This window comes from Saccoglossus kowalevskii, chromosome 19 (genome assembly GCF_978046115.1).
Source record: "Saccoglossus kowalevskii chromosome 19, keSacKowa6.1, whole genome shotgun sequence".
Lineage (NCBI taxonomy): Eukaryota > Metazoa > Hemichordata > Enteropneusta > Harrimaniidae > Saccoglossus > Saccoglossus kowalevskii.
The window spans coordinates 4206754-4223386 of record NC_140659.1 but is presented as its reverse complement, the minus strand read 5'-3'; the positions used below and the strand labels follow the sequence as shown (position 1 = coordinate 4223386).

General features: G+C 36.8%; 1 protein-coding gene across 1 annotated transcript; it reads left to right on the top strand.

Moving 5' to 3' along the window:
* The first annotated feature begins 1052 nt into the window (after positions 1–1052).
* Positions 1053–12396, top strand: LOC100368195 (chondroitin sulfate N-acetylgalactosaminyltransferase 1-like). The gene is made up of 2 exons (XM_002737988.4): positions 1053–1170; positions 6950–12396. The coding sequence occupies exon 2, from the start codon at positions 7022–7024 to the stop codon at positions 8636–8638; it is 1617 nt and encodes a 538-aa protein (XP_002738034.2). The 5' UTR covers positions 1053–1170; positions 6950–7021; the 3' UTR covers positions 8639–12396.
* The last annotated feature ends 4237 nt before the right edge of the window (positions 12397–16633 follow it).

The window sequence follows — 16633 nt, the reverse complement described above, 5'->3', positions numbered from 1 at the left end:
ATTAGGACGATGGTGGCGGCGTGTAACTAGTACGTATACCCCTACATTACATTACATTATTCCATCAACCTTTCAAAGCAGAATGTATCATTGATCCAACACTTTTTCGTAACGACCTTGGTCACACAGCAGCGATTATTGAAGTTCGTGGATTTTACAGCAAACATTCGATATAGAGCCCAGATTAATGAATTCAAAAACCGAGATTTTATTCGGAATATTGACGTAAAAAAATGGGGCTCACCAGCCTAATTAACGAGAAAATGATGGTTGTATTTTAGTGGATGGTGGCCATTTTGCCAGTACTATGAGTGCATTAAGCATAGGTTTCTATGGCAGAGATATTATGCCATATCTCAAATTGTAGGCTGGTGACATAGGCTGAAAAAATATATACTAGTATTATGAATGATGGGGTACTTTTTGTTGTCCTCAATTATTTCAAAAATCTGGGTTTTATAAAGTGCCAAAAAACACAATTTGTATTTAATATTGTACTATATGGTATTGTTCTGAAAATAACCATTTTTGAAAAATATTAGGTAAGGTTTCTCAAAATACGTCACTAACACACAAACGAATGCTATTTTATGGTGCCATGAAACAATAGCTTCATGATTTTACATAATAAACCAGTGATCATTGTCATGCGATGTATGACCAACTTTCTCAAAAATTATGAGTAGGCTTCTACGTTAAAGCGGGGGAGTCGTCACCCGCGTGGCCATAGCGTGTCATTGTTTACAAACAAGCATCTACCCACTAGCCTTTACGTTTTTAGCGTGTGTTGTTATCGTTGCTTGGGACTCGCTTGCGCCGGTGACGACCCTCCCTATTTTAAAACACAGAAAATCACACACAGACGCACAACCTTTGTAAGAACGAAACTGATATACCACAAATTAATTATTGACCGCATTTGATAAGTCACTAACAATCGGACCGTATCCGAATTTTCTACCAGTGACCGACCATGTCCAGAGATCGAAGACTCGGTCTCACGTACAAACGGACGTTTCCCCTAAGTGAATGGAACGGTCCAAGTCATTTCCGGGGATATGGCGGAGGCAAGTTGATTACACGTTGAAGTTGCGACGTTATGTGTACGAAATTCACATACACAACCCGACTAGCAGTCTGTGATTTGACGATCAACTCATGCTGAAATAGGTAAGTACATTTGTCACATTTAATTCACAATGATGTTTATTTCCATGACTAAGTATACAGACGAGAGTGTGCATTACTCTTCGGTTGGATATTTCATTGATTTTTATCTTTTACTTGCATTTCTTGGAGTTAGAGTTCAACAGTGGCCGTGACGATTGCGGTTTTAACTCGCGATAGAGAGTTTATGGCTCAAACTCAAGTTGGATTCATTCTGTCATATGGTATGTCACAGTCAACATCATCAAAGAATGCCAAATAGTACTGAAGGCAGATTTTCTTTACTAAAATATTCTCTCGCCATCAACAATATGATTCAACGTAATGTATGTTGTAATGTAATGTAATGAAAGTGTAATTTGAGGAACAATTTTTATTGACTTGTCAGTATTATGATACTGAAGTAAACTCAAAATTAAAGACAGTAAAATAAAGACATTATTATGAATTTAACTGACTATACATGTATATGTACAACAGAGAGGCTCTCAAAATAATAATATTAATAATTTATTTTTATATTATTTTTAATGCATTGTGTATATATTGTAGCAATGTAGCACTCTCCCATTCTCTAGACCAAAGACATTAACTTGGTGGTAACAATAATAAACATGCTTTACATACAAATTTAAATAAATGCATGCAGCCAAGGGTAATTGAATTCAGTGTCAATGTAATGAATACATGTATGTACATGTGGTTTTGTTTAGATACATTGTATCTACATATTCAGTTCTGTCATAGAAGTGACTTAATGCATAATTCAACATTAACTCTTTTCATACAATTTCATTCAATCCAGTTTTAGACTTCTACATGTACTTGTATTGCCTTGTAACCATGAGAAACCTGATGAGCTAGTCGTGCAATAATTTTTCCGTATCATGCCCAGTTTGACCATAATTGGACAAACATGTTCCCTTTATAGATTTAGATTGGTGTTCACTTCTAACTAGTTTCAGCCATTTATGAGTACATAGCTTTGCTGCAGATGATTTTGTTGTTGTGTTGTGGGGCTTGCTTTTATAAAAAAGATGATCACATTAGCTACAACTGGCTGTCGAACACAGGTAGATATTTATGGCTGAAATTTTCGAATTACACGTTCTCATCAGGATTCAACAAATTTGTGAGTGTGATCGAATGTTAGATGGTTTGTGTGTCTTGTTGGCATTGTTACGTCAGTCACAGGAATATCACTCAATACTGTAAAAGTTTTAATAAATGTTAGAAATAAGATTAATAACGGAAATAAATGTAACACCAGCAGCCCAAAACAATTGCATTTACTTTTACAGGCTTCATGCAAACCTTAGCTGTTTGTCAGCTCGGTGGTGTTACCGCTATTATGACCTTGGTCCCGCTATTATGACCTTGGTCCGTAAAAGCAATAATCCAGTCTATAAATAATATTATGATAACTGGTCAGTGCTTGAGGTCAATGTATGAAAATACAAACAAAATTGTATGTGCGATTCGTCCATGTTCAATATTTTCTCACATTTTGTATGGACAGTTTAAACAACAAACCCTCAATAATTTGGTCAGCTTAAGAAATCCTGGTCATTATCATTTCCGAATTAACCTAATTGTGTTTTTTGCATGTCGCCTGCTCTGCAATTTCTATATGTAACTGAGATACAGGTGTTCACAACACACTAACCACACTGTCTATTTCTTTCTTTCAATTTTCCAGCAGTCCATGGTATTATAATTGAAATAAAGTACTTCATACTGCCCATTAGTGCATGGTAACCACTCTTAGAATTATAGTTTTAGGTAAACCTCTATTCACAAGAGAATTTATTTCACCAATGAATCTATAAGTTCTTCTCATCCAATATGGTTATATGATGGATTCATTATTGTGTCAATGTCTCACTTAAGTTATTGAAGACACTCCTTTTCTGCTTTGTTATCACACAACTATTTGTGTTGTGCTTTATTCCTCAAGTATTAGTCATAAAAGGCACTTTATAAGCTTTGTCGCAACCCCTTTCAGTTTGGTTTCAAAATATAAAAACCAGCTGTCAATATTGCCAGTCATCATGTAATAATCATTTTTCAACCATATTTTCTGATAGCAACTGATTTTAATCGGAGTGATTCTTTTCTATCTGTAAAAACAATTAATGAGCGTGATGATGTAACTGACAAATGTCTGTGTTTCACTCTGCTTTCATATAGGTGTCTATCTGTCTTTGAGTGGACCTCTGTCAGATTTGTTCAATTCATGACAGTATTAATTTTTTTGTATATTTGGCAAATATTATATTTTTGACTTCTTTTTGAAAACTGCTAGTCCTAATACTTGACAGATTTGTTTTTTTGGCGACAATAATCATGATTCTTTTTCTTTTTTAGCTGTGATTTTGAGCATATTTGTGTTGAAATATAGAAACACATGATATTAAAGTTATAATGATTTTAGTGTGGAAGTTAAGGGAGCATCTTCCATAACAATCATGTAACTCAATTTTCTTATCAGTAAAAATAGCAAGATTAATTAAAACCTAGTGAAAAATTAATGCCTTTACAGTATTTGAATTTAGTGTGAACAGTAGGAGGTTGTGCTTATTTACTTGCACATGGACGGTCGTACCATGAATTAAAATAATGATATACACTGTAGTTTGCAGTATACTACTTATGGACAACGTTGTCACACATCAACGTTTTTCAACAAACTTTTGCATGCTGGTTGACATCAGAAGAATTTATGTTTATAAAATGTATTGAAAAATTGAATATTTTGTTTGATTTTGTAATTCAAACACAATATTTGGATTGCTATTTATCATAAATTAAAACACTCATTTTATTTTCTTCATGGAATAATGAAGTGCCATAAAACACACTTGTACATTATAATAAAAACAAATTGAATATAAATTTGCATAAAGCATTATTTCATTATTTTAGCTCTGAAAAAGTGTTGTGGTCCCTGATTTCCTTCGTTATATCTTGCTATAGTACAATGTTTTTCAAGATCACTATATCCATGTTAGTACATGTTAGCCTTGCATTAACACAAGCAGCTCATTAAATTTGATAGCAATTGCATGCAAATGGTGAAAACAATAAAGCTGTACATGTGTGGTAAAAAAATCTTTCAAAATAAAGACTTCTAGATGGTTTTGTAACAAGTTACGTTCTCAAAATAAACTTAAAAATGTCACGCTTCAACTCATAAGTTTTGTAAATTGCGCTTCCAATCATAGTATTAATTTTAGTAACTGTTGAGGTGGTATCTATTCGTGATAAAATTATTTGAATAACCACTGATTCTCAGCATTGATTTTGGCATACGTTCAGGAAAAATACATGCATGTTTCATCAACTGACTAATATTGTTTTTAATATTGTGCCATGTGTATATTTTCTTGAACTAATTTTCATTATAAATTGAATATTTGCATTGATTGTGGACCAAGAGAAACACACTGTGTGTGTGCCCAACAAAGTGCACAATTTTATTATGCCCAGTATTTTTTCAAAATAAATATTATAAAGTATACACATATATTTACAAGACATAATAGCAATAAATCGCATTTGCTGGTAGTTGTGTGTCTCTACACTGTTATAAATGTTTTGTGTAACAAATCTTACATTGTATATTGTAGCGACATATTGAATCAAGAAATCATGTCTGTAAATATTTGTATTTCAATATAAAAAAATTATGTGTGAACAAGACTCAGATTGAGCTGGTATATCGTTTTAAACGTCATCAAATAACAGCCTATGGTGACGAGCACTTCTGTCATTAGAATTCGTTATATTGATTGTATATATGAATATGTAAAAGGTAATCTGAATGTCATCTGAATGGGGGGGGGGGGGGTTAAAAGCAAAATAGTTAAAAATGTTTAGATTTTTAGTCATGAATTATGCTTGGAGCACAGTTCCTCTGTACATGTAGACCGGCCTCAAATGCACAAATTTTCTGTCAAACGGTAGCCAAACAATTACATACAATTGTATCATTAAGAGTACACATAACACAGAAAACGACAAAAGACAGGAAAGGAAAAGTTAGATGATGAAATGTTAAAACAAATATAGAGTTTCAATTGTCCTCCTAATCTTCAAAGCGACTTCAAGCTATCCAAACACTGAATTAGGGAATTTTACTTTGATAAAAGAAAAATGTGTGACATTTTGTTGTCTGTGGAATGACCTTCTTACCCTCTGTGCTACTATTGTCTGTTTTTAGACCAACTTATAGAGAGATTGTGCATGGAGCTTAGATTTTATGTTCCCATGGTACACATCTTAGGGGGGAGGGGTGGCAGGGACGGACAAAGAGAGGGATGATGACAACCATTTCTAATACACATGGTAGACAAAGTGTATTTTATATTGGGGAGGTGAACAAAACTAGGCACAGTGGAGAAATGAAACAAACGAATAAAGTTGGGAGTATGCAAATGAGTAATTAACAATTTTTAACTGCTTACAAAATATAACCTTTTTAATCAGCCTTGATGCAGATGTGTGTTGTCTATCATCATAGCAACAGCACACCACAGTCTTGCTTTGATACGAGTAGTGTGACATTGCACTGTGTTATTTACATATGCAACACAGATACATGTACAGACATTTTAAAATATCCTTACATGTAGTGGGAATTGTAATGTTGATGTGCTTTCACTGTGAACACTAAGTTTTAATAATTAGTGGGCATACTTCTATTTATTATTAAATAACATAATGAGAAACGTATCATACTTTTGTGTACTTATTTTGGTTAACATTTGTGCTTTATGAGGTATTTATTATTACATGTTAATTCCGGCTGTTTTAAAGTAAATGACTCTGTGACAGTTTTGCATAACAATTGGTTTGGAACAATACTGTAAAATACTTTATTTAAGCTGGATCAAGGATGGCCGATTGACAGCCATCTGACTTTTTGGCCTTATTACTATATTTCCAAGATTTATGTACCATTTTTATTCGTATTTGGCACATACATCATACATGTCAGTTTGTCTCGTAATCAGATTAAAGATGGCCGAATAACGGCTGTTTTTATTTTTGGCCATATTACTATATCTCTGTTACCCATGTATCATTTTCATTGATATTTAGCATGTCATAAATGGATACATGTACATGTCAGTTCAATTTGCAAATTGATCAAATTTGGCTGACTGGCGGCCATCTTGTTTGTTTAAAATGTGATAACTTGGACATGCTTTCACTTGTAATCTATGTTTTTCTTTGCTATGTCTTAATCCAGAGGGGTCGTCACGCAACACATGTTCAAATTTGATGTGAATAAACAATCTGTTGTATACGCCACTTGGGACTCAAGCTTCAAGGACATGCTCTCCAACCGCTCCACTTTAATATGACGAGCACAAAGAGAACTTTCAAAAATTTACAGAAATGTTTACAGTAATAAAATATTCAGTCACCAATCAAAGATTTAATATCATATTTGCTCTGTTAGTACTTAAATTACAGAAATTTTTCTATGATCAAATAATTAATATTTCAATGATATAGTTGCATATGCACTATTGTATGAGAATTTAAGTACAATTCCCGTTCTAGTACTTTTATTCAATTATATACAATGTATATGCAAATATCTTGTTTTTCATCTTGCATCTATACCAAATGTCTTTTGGACAATAACGAACGAACACCTCATTACTCATCCTATTCCATGTGTGTTTTTGACAAAAAAAAAACAAAAAAAATTATAAATGTTGGTATGGTCCACCAATTTTAATATTAAAATATTTTTTTATTTTTGTTCCAGAATGTAAGATTCAACACACTACATATTGCATCTACAGTTATCAGACAAAGACAGTTTTGTGGTGAAATCAAAATGAGGATGAGGACATTCTTCCCTAACCAGAACACACTACGTATTCTACTTGTGTTTATGGTTATGTTTTTATTGGCTTTGTTTTATTTTGGAAGTTGTTCTAAAAGGAGGGTTGTCATCCCACCAACTAAAGGATTACAAGGTCATGATGTAGAGGTTGTCTACCAGATCCATGAAGAAATGCCTATGAAAGAGTTCTATTTAGGACAGCTTGCTGAGAAAGATGAACAGCACAGAGCAGAGGTTGAAACATTAAAACAACAAATTACAGACTTGAAGGCGGAGATAATACGACAAGCTGGGGCCTACCAACAAGTGGAAGAGAATGGAAAACAGGGGGTGGAGTTGCAGGAAAACAAAGCCATAGCTAAGATTGACACAAATTATCATGCTTTGAATGACTACATGCAACAGCAAATCAAAAAAGCAAATACCCACCAACCAATGAAAGACGAGTATGAATTAAATATCTTTAACAGTTTCACAGCAAAACTTGTTTATCATATTGACGGTGGGCTTGCTCACCGCCCATCTGAAAAACCTAAAGCAGATAAGAAGGATGACTTAGTGGAAGCTGTGTATTCTGCCCTAGAAATGCTGAACTCAGAAATTGAGGACCATCCAGTTTTCAGTGTGGATAATTTTCTAGAAGGACTGTATCGTACTGACCAGACTGTTGGTTCACTGTATGATTTACTTTTTAAAAGTGACCATGATGGGCGCTATCATAGAATTGAACTGCTGAGACCATTCGCTCCGATACAAAAACTCAGAACAAGTGTTATAGAGCCACAAAAACAGACGATAAACATGATTATTCCTTTGTCTGGCAGGCTGGAAAAGTTTTATAACTTTATGGAAAGATTTGAGGAAATTTGTATCAAGACAGACAAAAATGTGTTTTTAACAATTGTGTATTTTGGCCAAGAAGGACTTGATGAAATCCACACCACTCTTCAAGGTATTTCTATTAAAAACAATTACAAGCAATTTAAACTGATAAATCTGGAAGGAGATTTCTCCAGAGGTCGTGGGCTTGAAGAAGGTGTGAAAAGCTGGCATGGTGAAAATGTACTTCTATTTTTTTGTGATGTTGATATTGCCTTTTCCTCTGATTTCTTAGAGCGTTGTCGCATACATTCCCAACCTGGTAAAAAAATTTACTATCCAATTGTCTTCAGTCTTTACAACCCTACAATTGTGTATGAAGACCAAGTGGTAATTCCGCTGGAAGAAGACCAGCTTCGTATTCACAAAGATACTGGATTTTGGCGTGATTTTGGCTATGGAATGACGTGCCAGTTTCGATCAGATTTTGTCAACATTAAAGGGTTTGATATGGATATAAAAGGCTGGGGTATGGAAGATGTTCATCTTTATCGAAAATACTTGCATTCCAATCTTTCGATCATTCGTGTTCCAGACCGTGGTATTTTTCATTTGTATCATATTAAGAACTGCGATCCTGAGTTGACAACTGAACAGTACAAGGCATGCATTGGGTCCAAGGCATTAAATGAAGCATCACACACTCAGCTGGGCATGCTGGCATTTAAAGCTGAACTACAGGCACAATTAGAGCAATCAAAGGCCAAACAAGTAGCTCAACAAAAATAAACACATTTCATCCACTTCTTTCAGCTTTTTCTCTGGTTGTTATCTGTTACTCGCATGAAAGTAGTTCATCAGGTGTCACACTACATCACATCTCTTTATGTGTATTTGAGTTACATCATTGTTACGTTCACGTAAAGAGATCTCTGCATCTGCTGAAATTTTTAATCCCACTTGGGACCGACTCTGCTCGTGCGGAAATCATGCCCTCATTCTTCAATCTATTATTTGATCAAAACATAAAAAACGATAAACATATTGCTGTTATGGTATTTATATTACGAGTCATCGTGCACATGAACAACAAAGAAGTTTCGAAAAACAATTATTTTTTCACGTCTATGTAGCTTTGCAAAAAAAAAAAACGGGTTGCAGCAGCACATAAATATTCTGCATTCATTTAATTCATTACTACAGCATCCTACCATATATAGCTCACTTCCCTCCATTGTCATGTCATACTAGTATGAATCAGTATATGTTCTCTTAAATTCACCACCGAGGGCGTGATTTCAACCAATGTTCAAGCAGCAAATCTCGGCACATGCTGAGTTTCATCTTGAATTTTCAAGGTGAATGTTCCGGCGAAGCACTCCACTATCACCTTGAAGTATTTCATTAGGAATATGTGTATGTGACAATGCCCTCACAGTTTGGAATCAGTTTACCAACAGCCAATCATATTGCTTCTTTCATCAACGCGCTTGACCAAGCTATCAACATTGTCGGGGCGGAGCTAAGTCACAAGACGCTATTAAAGACGCGCACCACTCTACCATGTATTTGAAAATAGCTAAAATCGAAAAAACAGCACAAACTTAACTTTAAAGAAATCCTAAACAACCAAATTTAAATATGTTGCATACGCAGGGTAATCTTGTTACACGGTTCAGGGGGTCTCAACAACCATCCCAAAGTACCATTTTCTGAGAGTTGTTGGCCTTTGTTTTCACCATGATGGTTGCCAGGCGGTGAAAATGCTCGCACAGTGGAAGCTGTGTTGGCTTGCAGTGGATGTCGAGGCAATACAATATTCGGACAAAAGCCGTCCAGAGTACTTAGTTCCGAGTCTGATGTGTTCGTTTTTAGTCGCACTGGAAATGGTAAACCATTATGCTTTACCAACCTTGCGACCATCAAGCGTGGTAATAGTGTTGTCGCCACTATTGAGTATTATAGAAGAGTATACCTCAAAGCTCATTGTGTCACTGCAACATATATTGACAGAAATGAAGCCGAAGATGTAGTCTGGTTCCCTGCCAAAGTTTTCACCTCAGCGTTGAAATGGGGCAGGGAACCAGACTAGCCGAAGATGAAGACATCAGAAATGCAAAGCCCCAAGCGCTTTTTGGTAGTCATTGTAACAAAGCTTTCTATTGGTCGGTAAACTTTCTATCGCACAACCACGTGACATACACGGTTATGAATAGAATTACCGCACGGTGTTGTGGAGGGAGGAATGTTCGAACGGAGCATCACCGTGCAGGCGGACGATGGCTAAGTTTCGGCCTCAGGCATCTATTGGGGCCGAGATCAAGTTTTTTTTGGCACGTGCCGACTTGGTCTTGATCATTCATATACCTGTTTCTCAGCATGTGCGAAGATCTCTAACGTGAATGCCACTTATGTCTGTTGTGGTTACATCTATACTTAATGTATTGATGTTCACAACACTTTGTTTGATTACATCATCACATTATATGTATTGCGGTTACATCAACACTTTATGTATTGTGATTACATCAGCACTATATGTGTATGAAGTTGTGGTTGATAAACCCAAACCTTGTCAGCTTTAAAAAATAAATATTTATAAAATATATTGACCATTTCAGTATTGTCATATTAAATCTTATTTATTTGACAATGATTAGATAGGAATCATATAAGACAAATGATTGATTTACAAATATCATGTACATCCATGCAGCTCAATAACCCAGTTATTCAGCTTATCATCAGTGAACGTTTTTTTCGCTCACTCCAAGAACGAACATAATACTTTTTTGGGCAAAAAAAAAATGGTCACTGCTGTGGAATATTATAATATCTCGACCTTCCAAATAAAATAAATATAATTTAATATGACAAAGATATTATTTATACTTGTCTTCATTTACTTTTATTCTTAGACAACTTGAACTTCCAGGTTAAAATTTCAGTATCAACACTTTTTTCTGTTTTGTTTTAATTTGTATTAAGTTTGGGTGATCACAAAGAAGTAATATTGTCTGGAAATTTGTGTTCTTTTAAAAAAAATATTCTCCAATTAAGGATCATACTGTCATCTGTTACCAGATTTGCATTCTGGGAGTGTTTTTATAGCATTATTGAGGTAGTGAAACTATCGTAAAATATTTGAATATGGTATGAATATGTGCAAAGTATTTTTCCACATTCACTTGTCCAAATTCAGAGCATTATACATTTCACTTAATAGTCCCATGAACTGGATTAACTTAATAATTTAATAATGGATCTATTTGAACATCCATTTTCTATTTTTATCAAAACTGAATTTTCTATAATTAAAGAGCGGTGGTCATCGCGCAGCATTTAATTAAAGTTACACGTAAGCAATGTATTTTACATGCGTTTGTTTGTCGCTATGAGTCCCACATTGAACAGGACACAGTGCAACGACCTCTGCCCTTTAGGAGAGTGCCTCACATTAACCGTGTCGTATCATGTTTTATAAATTTTGTCATTTAATTGAATGACATGTTGTGAAAAATATCTGCTTTCCCTTAATGTTCATTGTAAAAATCATTTATAATATTGATCCACTTTGCACTGAACTGTACAATAAGATCACTCCATCTCATCTCATCTCACCTCACAGTTGTCATATATTTTGTTTGTGGGTGCCTATGAATTTCTACATACAGCAAAATGTATGCATGCTAATAAAATAATATAAATCAATTTTTGCTGAGAAGAATGTTACCAAATTTGTTTTTGTGACTTACAAAAATACATCTTCAGAAATTAAAGCATTTTACAGTACTTCTAAAATTGAAAGATACTCTATTATCTGTTGTGTTGTAAAATCAAAGACGTGTATAAAATTTGCTATCTTTTTAAAATTAATAATATATATTAATGCATGTTACATTAAGTAGTTCAATAGCTAGTTCTATACGGGGAGAGGTTGCAATAGTCAATTTGTGAGAGATGGAAATTATTTGAAAAAAAGAATATAAAAATGCATGGATTTATAAGGGTATATAACTTTGATATGTACGTTGATATTTGATGAAGATCCAAATCTACAAGAAAGTCAATTGAATCTATTTCTAATCAATGGCATGGCATCGCATAAAGCAGTAAATGCTTGGAAAGAATTGACTGCATAAATAGAAATGAGCAAGATTTCACTGTATTTCAAGAGACAAATGAACTCTTTGTGAACAAGCAAGGAGCAAAAACTGCCAGGGACTATCACTATTAAGTTCTTTTACAGATTCGTTTTTATTACTGGTTTTGTGATTTTGTGTTCATCTTGCATCTCATCTTATAAATCCTTAGAATATGCTAGTTAATGCATACATAATGTAATTTTTCAAAGAATATTGATGCCCCATTGGTTGATCCTGATCATGTGACTTGTCATGAAAGGTTGTGTTCGGATTGTGCTAAGGTTTATATACTGCAATGCAAAGCATTTTAAAGTTTATTTTTAAAAGTACGTCTTATTCCATATTTTATTCATAGATATATCTATATGATAATTTGCAGCAATTAAAGTATTTGTTAATATATATACTGTCAATCTTTAGTAATTCAATCTAGGTATCCAACACTTCCACCCTGTGTACTCACTGACCAGGTATCCAACACTTCCACCCTGTGTACTCACTGACCAGGTATCCAACACTTCCATCCTGTGTACTCACTGACCAGGTATCCAACACTTCCACCCTGTGTACTCACTGACCAGGTATCCAACACTTCCACCCTGTGTATTCACTGACCAGGTATCCAACACGTCCACCCTGTGTACTCACTGACCAGGTATCCAACACTTCCACCCTGTGTACTCACTGACCAGGTATCCAACACTTCCACCCTGTGTACTCACTGACCAGGTATCCAACACGTCCACCCTGTGTACTCACTGACCAGGTATCCAACACTTCCACCCTGTGTACTCACTGACCAGGTATCCAACACTTCCACCCTGTGTACTCACTGACCAGGTATCCAACACTTCCACCCTGTGTACTCACTGACCAGGTATCCAACACGTCCACCCTGTGTACTCACTGACCAGGTATCCAACACTTCCACCCTGTGTACTCACTGACCAGGTATCCAACACTTCCACCCTGTGTACTCACTGACCAGGTATCCAACACTTCCACCCTGTGTACTCACTGACCAGGTATCCAACACTTCCACCCTGTGTACTCACTGACCAGGTATCCAACACTTCCACCCTGTGTACTCACTGACCAGGTATCCAACACTTCCACCCTGTGTACTCACTGACCAGGTATCCAACACGTCCACCCTGTGTACTCACTGACCAGGTATCCAACACTTCCACCCTGTGTATTCACTGACCAGGTATCCAACACTTCCACCCTGTGTGCTCACTGACCAGGTATCAAACACTTCCATCCTGTGTACTCACTGACCAGGTATCCAACACTTCCACCCTGTGTACTCACTGACCAGGTATCCAACACGTCCACCCTGTGTACTCACTGACCAGGTATCCAACACTTCCACCCTGTGTACTCACTGACCAGGTATCCAACACTTCCACCCTGTGTATTCACTGACCAGGTATCCAACACTTCCACCCTGTGTGCTCACTGACCAGGTATCAAACACTTCCATCCTGTGTACTCACTGACCAGGTATCCAACACTTCCACCCTGTGTACTCACTGACCAGGTATCCAACACGTCCACCCTGTGTACTCACTGACCAGGTATCCAACACTTCCACCCTGTGTACTCACTGACCAGGTATCCAACACTTCCACCCTGTGTATTCACTGACCAGGTATCCAACACTTCCACCCTGTGTGCTCACTGACCAGGTATCAAACACTTCCATTCTGTGTACTCACTGACCAGGTATCCAACACGTCCACCCTGTGTACTCACTGACCAGGTATCCAACACTTCCACCCTGTGTACTCACTGACAAGGTATCCAACACTTCCATCCTGTGTACTCACTTGACCAGGTATCCAACACTTCCATCCTGTGTACTCACTGACCAGGTATTCAACACTTCCACCCTGTGTACTCACTAACCAGGTATTCAACACTTCCACCCTGTGTATTCATTGACCAGGTATCCAACACTTCCACCCTGTGTACTCACTGACCAGGTATCCAACACTTCCACCTTGTGTACTCACTGACCAGGTATCCAACACTTCCATCCTGTGTACTCACTGACCAGGTATCCAACACTTCCACCCTGTGTACTCACTGACCAGGTATTCAACACTTCCACCCTGTGTACTCACTGACCAGGTATCCAAGACTTCCACCCTGTGTACTCACTGACCAGGTATCCAAGACTTCCACCCTGTGTACTCACTAACTAGGTACCCAACCCTCAGTAAGCACTTTTAATTCTTAACAATTCAGTGAATTGACTATCCTGGTATCTAATACGCCCACTCTGTGTACCACTGCATATCTTCAGCAATTAAACAGCAAACTGTTCAACACTTCCAACACTGCCAGGTATCCAGTCCTGTGTAATCAGATATACAACCCTCCCACTTATCAGCCAGGTGTACAACTCCTCACACAGTGTCACCACGGTATATGATTATTTATTTATTCATTCATTTATTATACATGATTTATTTATCATATACCGGGAATTCATAATAATATTAATTTTAATGTATGGCTGAAAAGTCAAGTCTGCATTCAATTCTTTTGAAACAACATTTCTTACCAATTTGTGCCAGTATGGAGCCCTCTGGTGTTGAAATTAGTAAAACCTTTCAACTCAGAATTGTGACCATCAAGTGAGCTCAGGGGAAGTCGTCACCTATGCATGCGTCAGATGGCCATATCGTGTCATTGTTTACAAACAAGCGTCTACCCATGAGTGTTGTCATCGTTTAGAACTCAATTCCTGCGCGTGCGCTGGTGACGACCCTCTCACTTTAAAACATAGGCAAGTACATTAAAGAACGGAAGTCATCGCTTCGTGCCATGCACGTGCGACAATTGTGTTGATAAACATTGATTTTTTTCATAATACAATGCGCTCTTCCAATGAAATCAGGAGTACGAGTTTTGTCCTGGGCTCCTCTTGCACTAATTACTGCCAGAGACTCCTTCTAAACACAAAAAAAATATCTAATTACAGCTTGGTACCTCACAGTTTGCACTAATGAACGGTAGTTGGTGTGTGCAACAGTCAAATCGCCATTTTTGGTTATATGAACCCTTATCTTGTATGTGCGGCACGATGACTACTGCCCATTAAGCTACAGAAGCTAATATGGAATGTTCAGACTTCCTATATTTAAGCTTTATATGCTCAATAATACCTACCATGTGACATAACCTTCCTGAATAAACAAGTCATTGTCAATGACACGTCCCCGTTCCGTTCATATTTGAGTGACATATACATTCAAAGCAGATCATGACCGAAATGCACCTGCATATGTACAACACATTGTACTAAATCTGAACAAAATCCATGCATGCATGACTGAGATCCGGTTCTGGAATTGTGAAAATACGTGATTTTAATGCATTTTCGGCCTTAAAATGGCCATCATTCAGCTATTGCTAAGCGGATCATGAAACAAATGCACATATCTATTTGTGACATGATGCACCATGTGTGTGTGAAGTTTGAACTTGATCAATCCAGACATGTCTTGGATACGGATCCAGAACTGAATTCTTTAAGAAAATGGCCGCCAGTCGGCCATTTCGAACTTGATCCGGAAAAAAAAATGACGTGCATCAAGGTCCTATTATGTTTAATGTAAGTACCGAATTTGAACAAAATCCGTCCATGCATAACTGAGATCCGGGTTCGGAATGGTGAAAATGTGCGATTTCAATGCATTTTCGGCCTTAAAGCGGCCGCCATTTGGCTATCGTTAATGGGATCATGAAACAAATGCACATACATATTTGTGACATGATGTACCTTGTGTGTGTGAAGTTTGAACTTGATCAATCAAGACATGTCTCGGATACGGATCCAGAACTGAATTCTTTAAAACAAAATGGCCGCCAGTCGGCCATTTCGAACTTGATCTGAAAAAAAAAATGACGTGCATCAAGGTCCTATTATGTTTAATGTATGTACCAAATTTGAATGAAATCCGTCCATGCATAACTGAGATCTGGGTCCGGAATGGTGAAAATGTGCGATTTCAATGCATTTTCGGCCTTAAAGCGGCCGCCATTTGGCTATCGTTAATGGGATCATGAAACAAATGCACATACATATTTGTGACATGATGTACCTTGTGTGTGTGAAGTTTGAACTTGATCAATCCAGACATGTCTCGGATACGGATCCAGAACTGAATTCTTTAAAACAAAATGGCCGCCAGTCGGCCATTTCGAACTTGATCTGAAAAAAAAAATGACGTGCATCAAGGTCCTATTATGTTTAATGTATGTACCAAATTTGAATGAAATCCGTCCATGCATAACTGAGATCTGGGTCCGGAATGGTGAAAATGTGCGATTTCAATGCATTTTCGGCCTTAAAGCGGCCGCCATTTGGCTATCGTTAATGGGATCATGAAACAAATGCACATACATATTTGTGACATGATGTACCTTGTGTGTGTGAAGTTTGAACTTGATCAATCCAGACATGTCTCTGATACGGATCCAGAACTGAATTCTTTAAAACAAAATGGCCGCCAGTCGGCCATTTCGAACTTGATCCGGAAAAAAAAATGACGTGCATCAAGGTCCTATTATGTTTAATGTATGTACCAAATTTGAACGAAATCCGTCCATGCATAACTAAGATCCG

Bases quoted from the DNA above. Each gene is read 5' to 3' on its own strand.
- LOC100368195 (XM_002737988.4), top strand. From the start codon at position 7,022: ATGAGGATGAGGACATTCTTCCCTAACCAGAACACACTACGTATTCTA.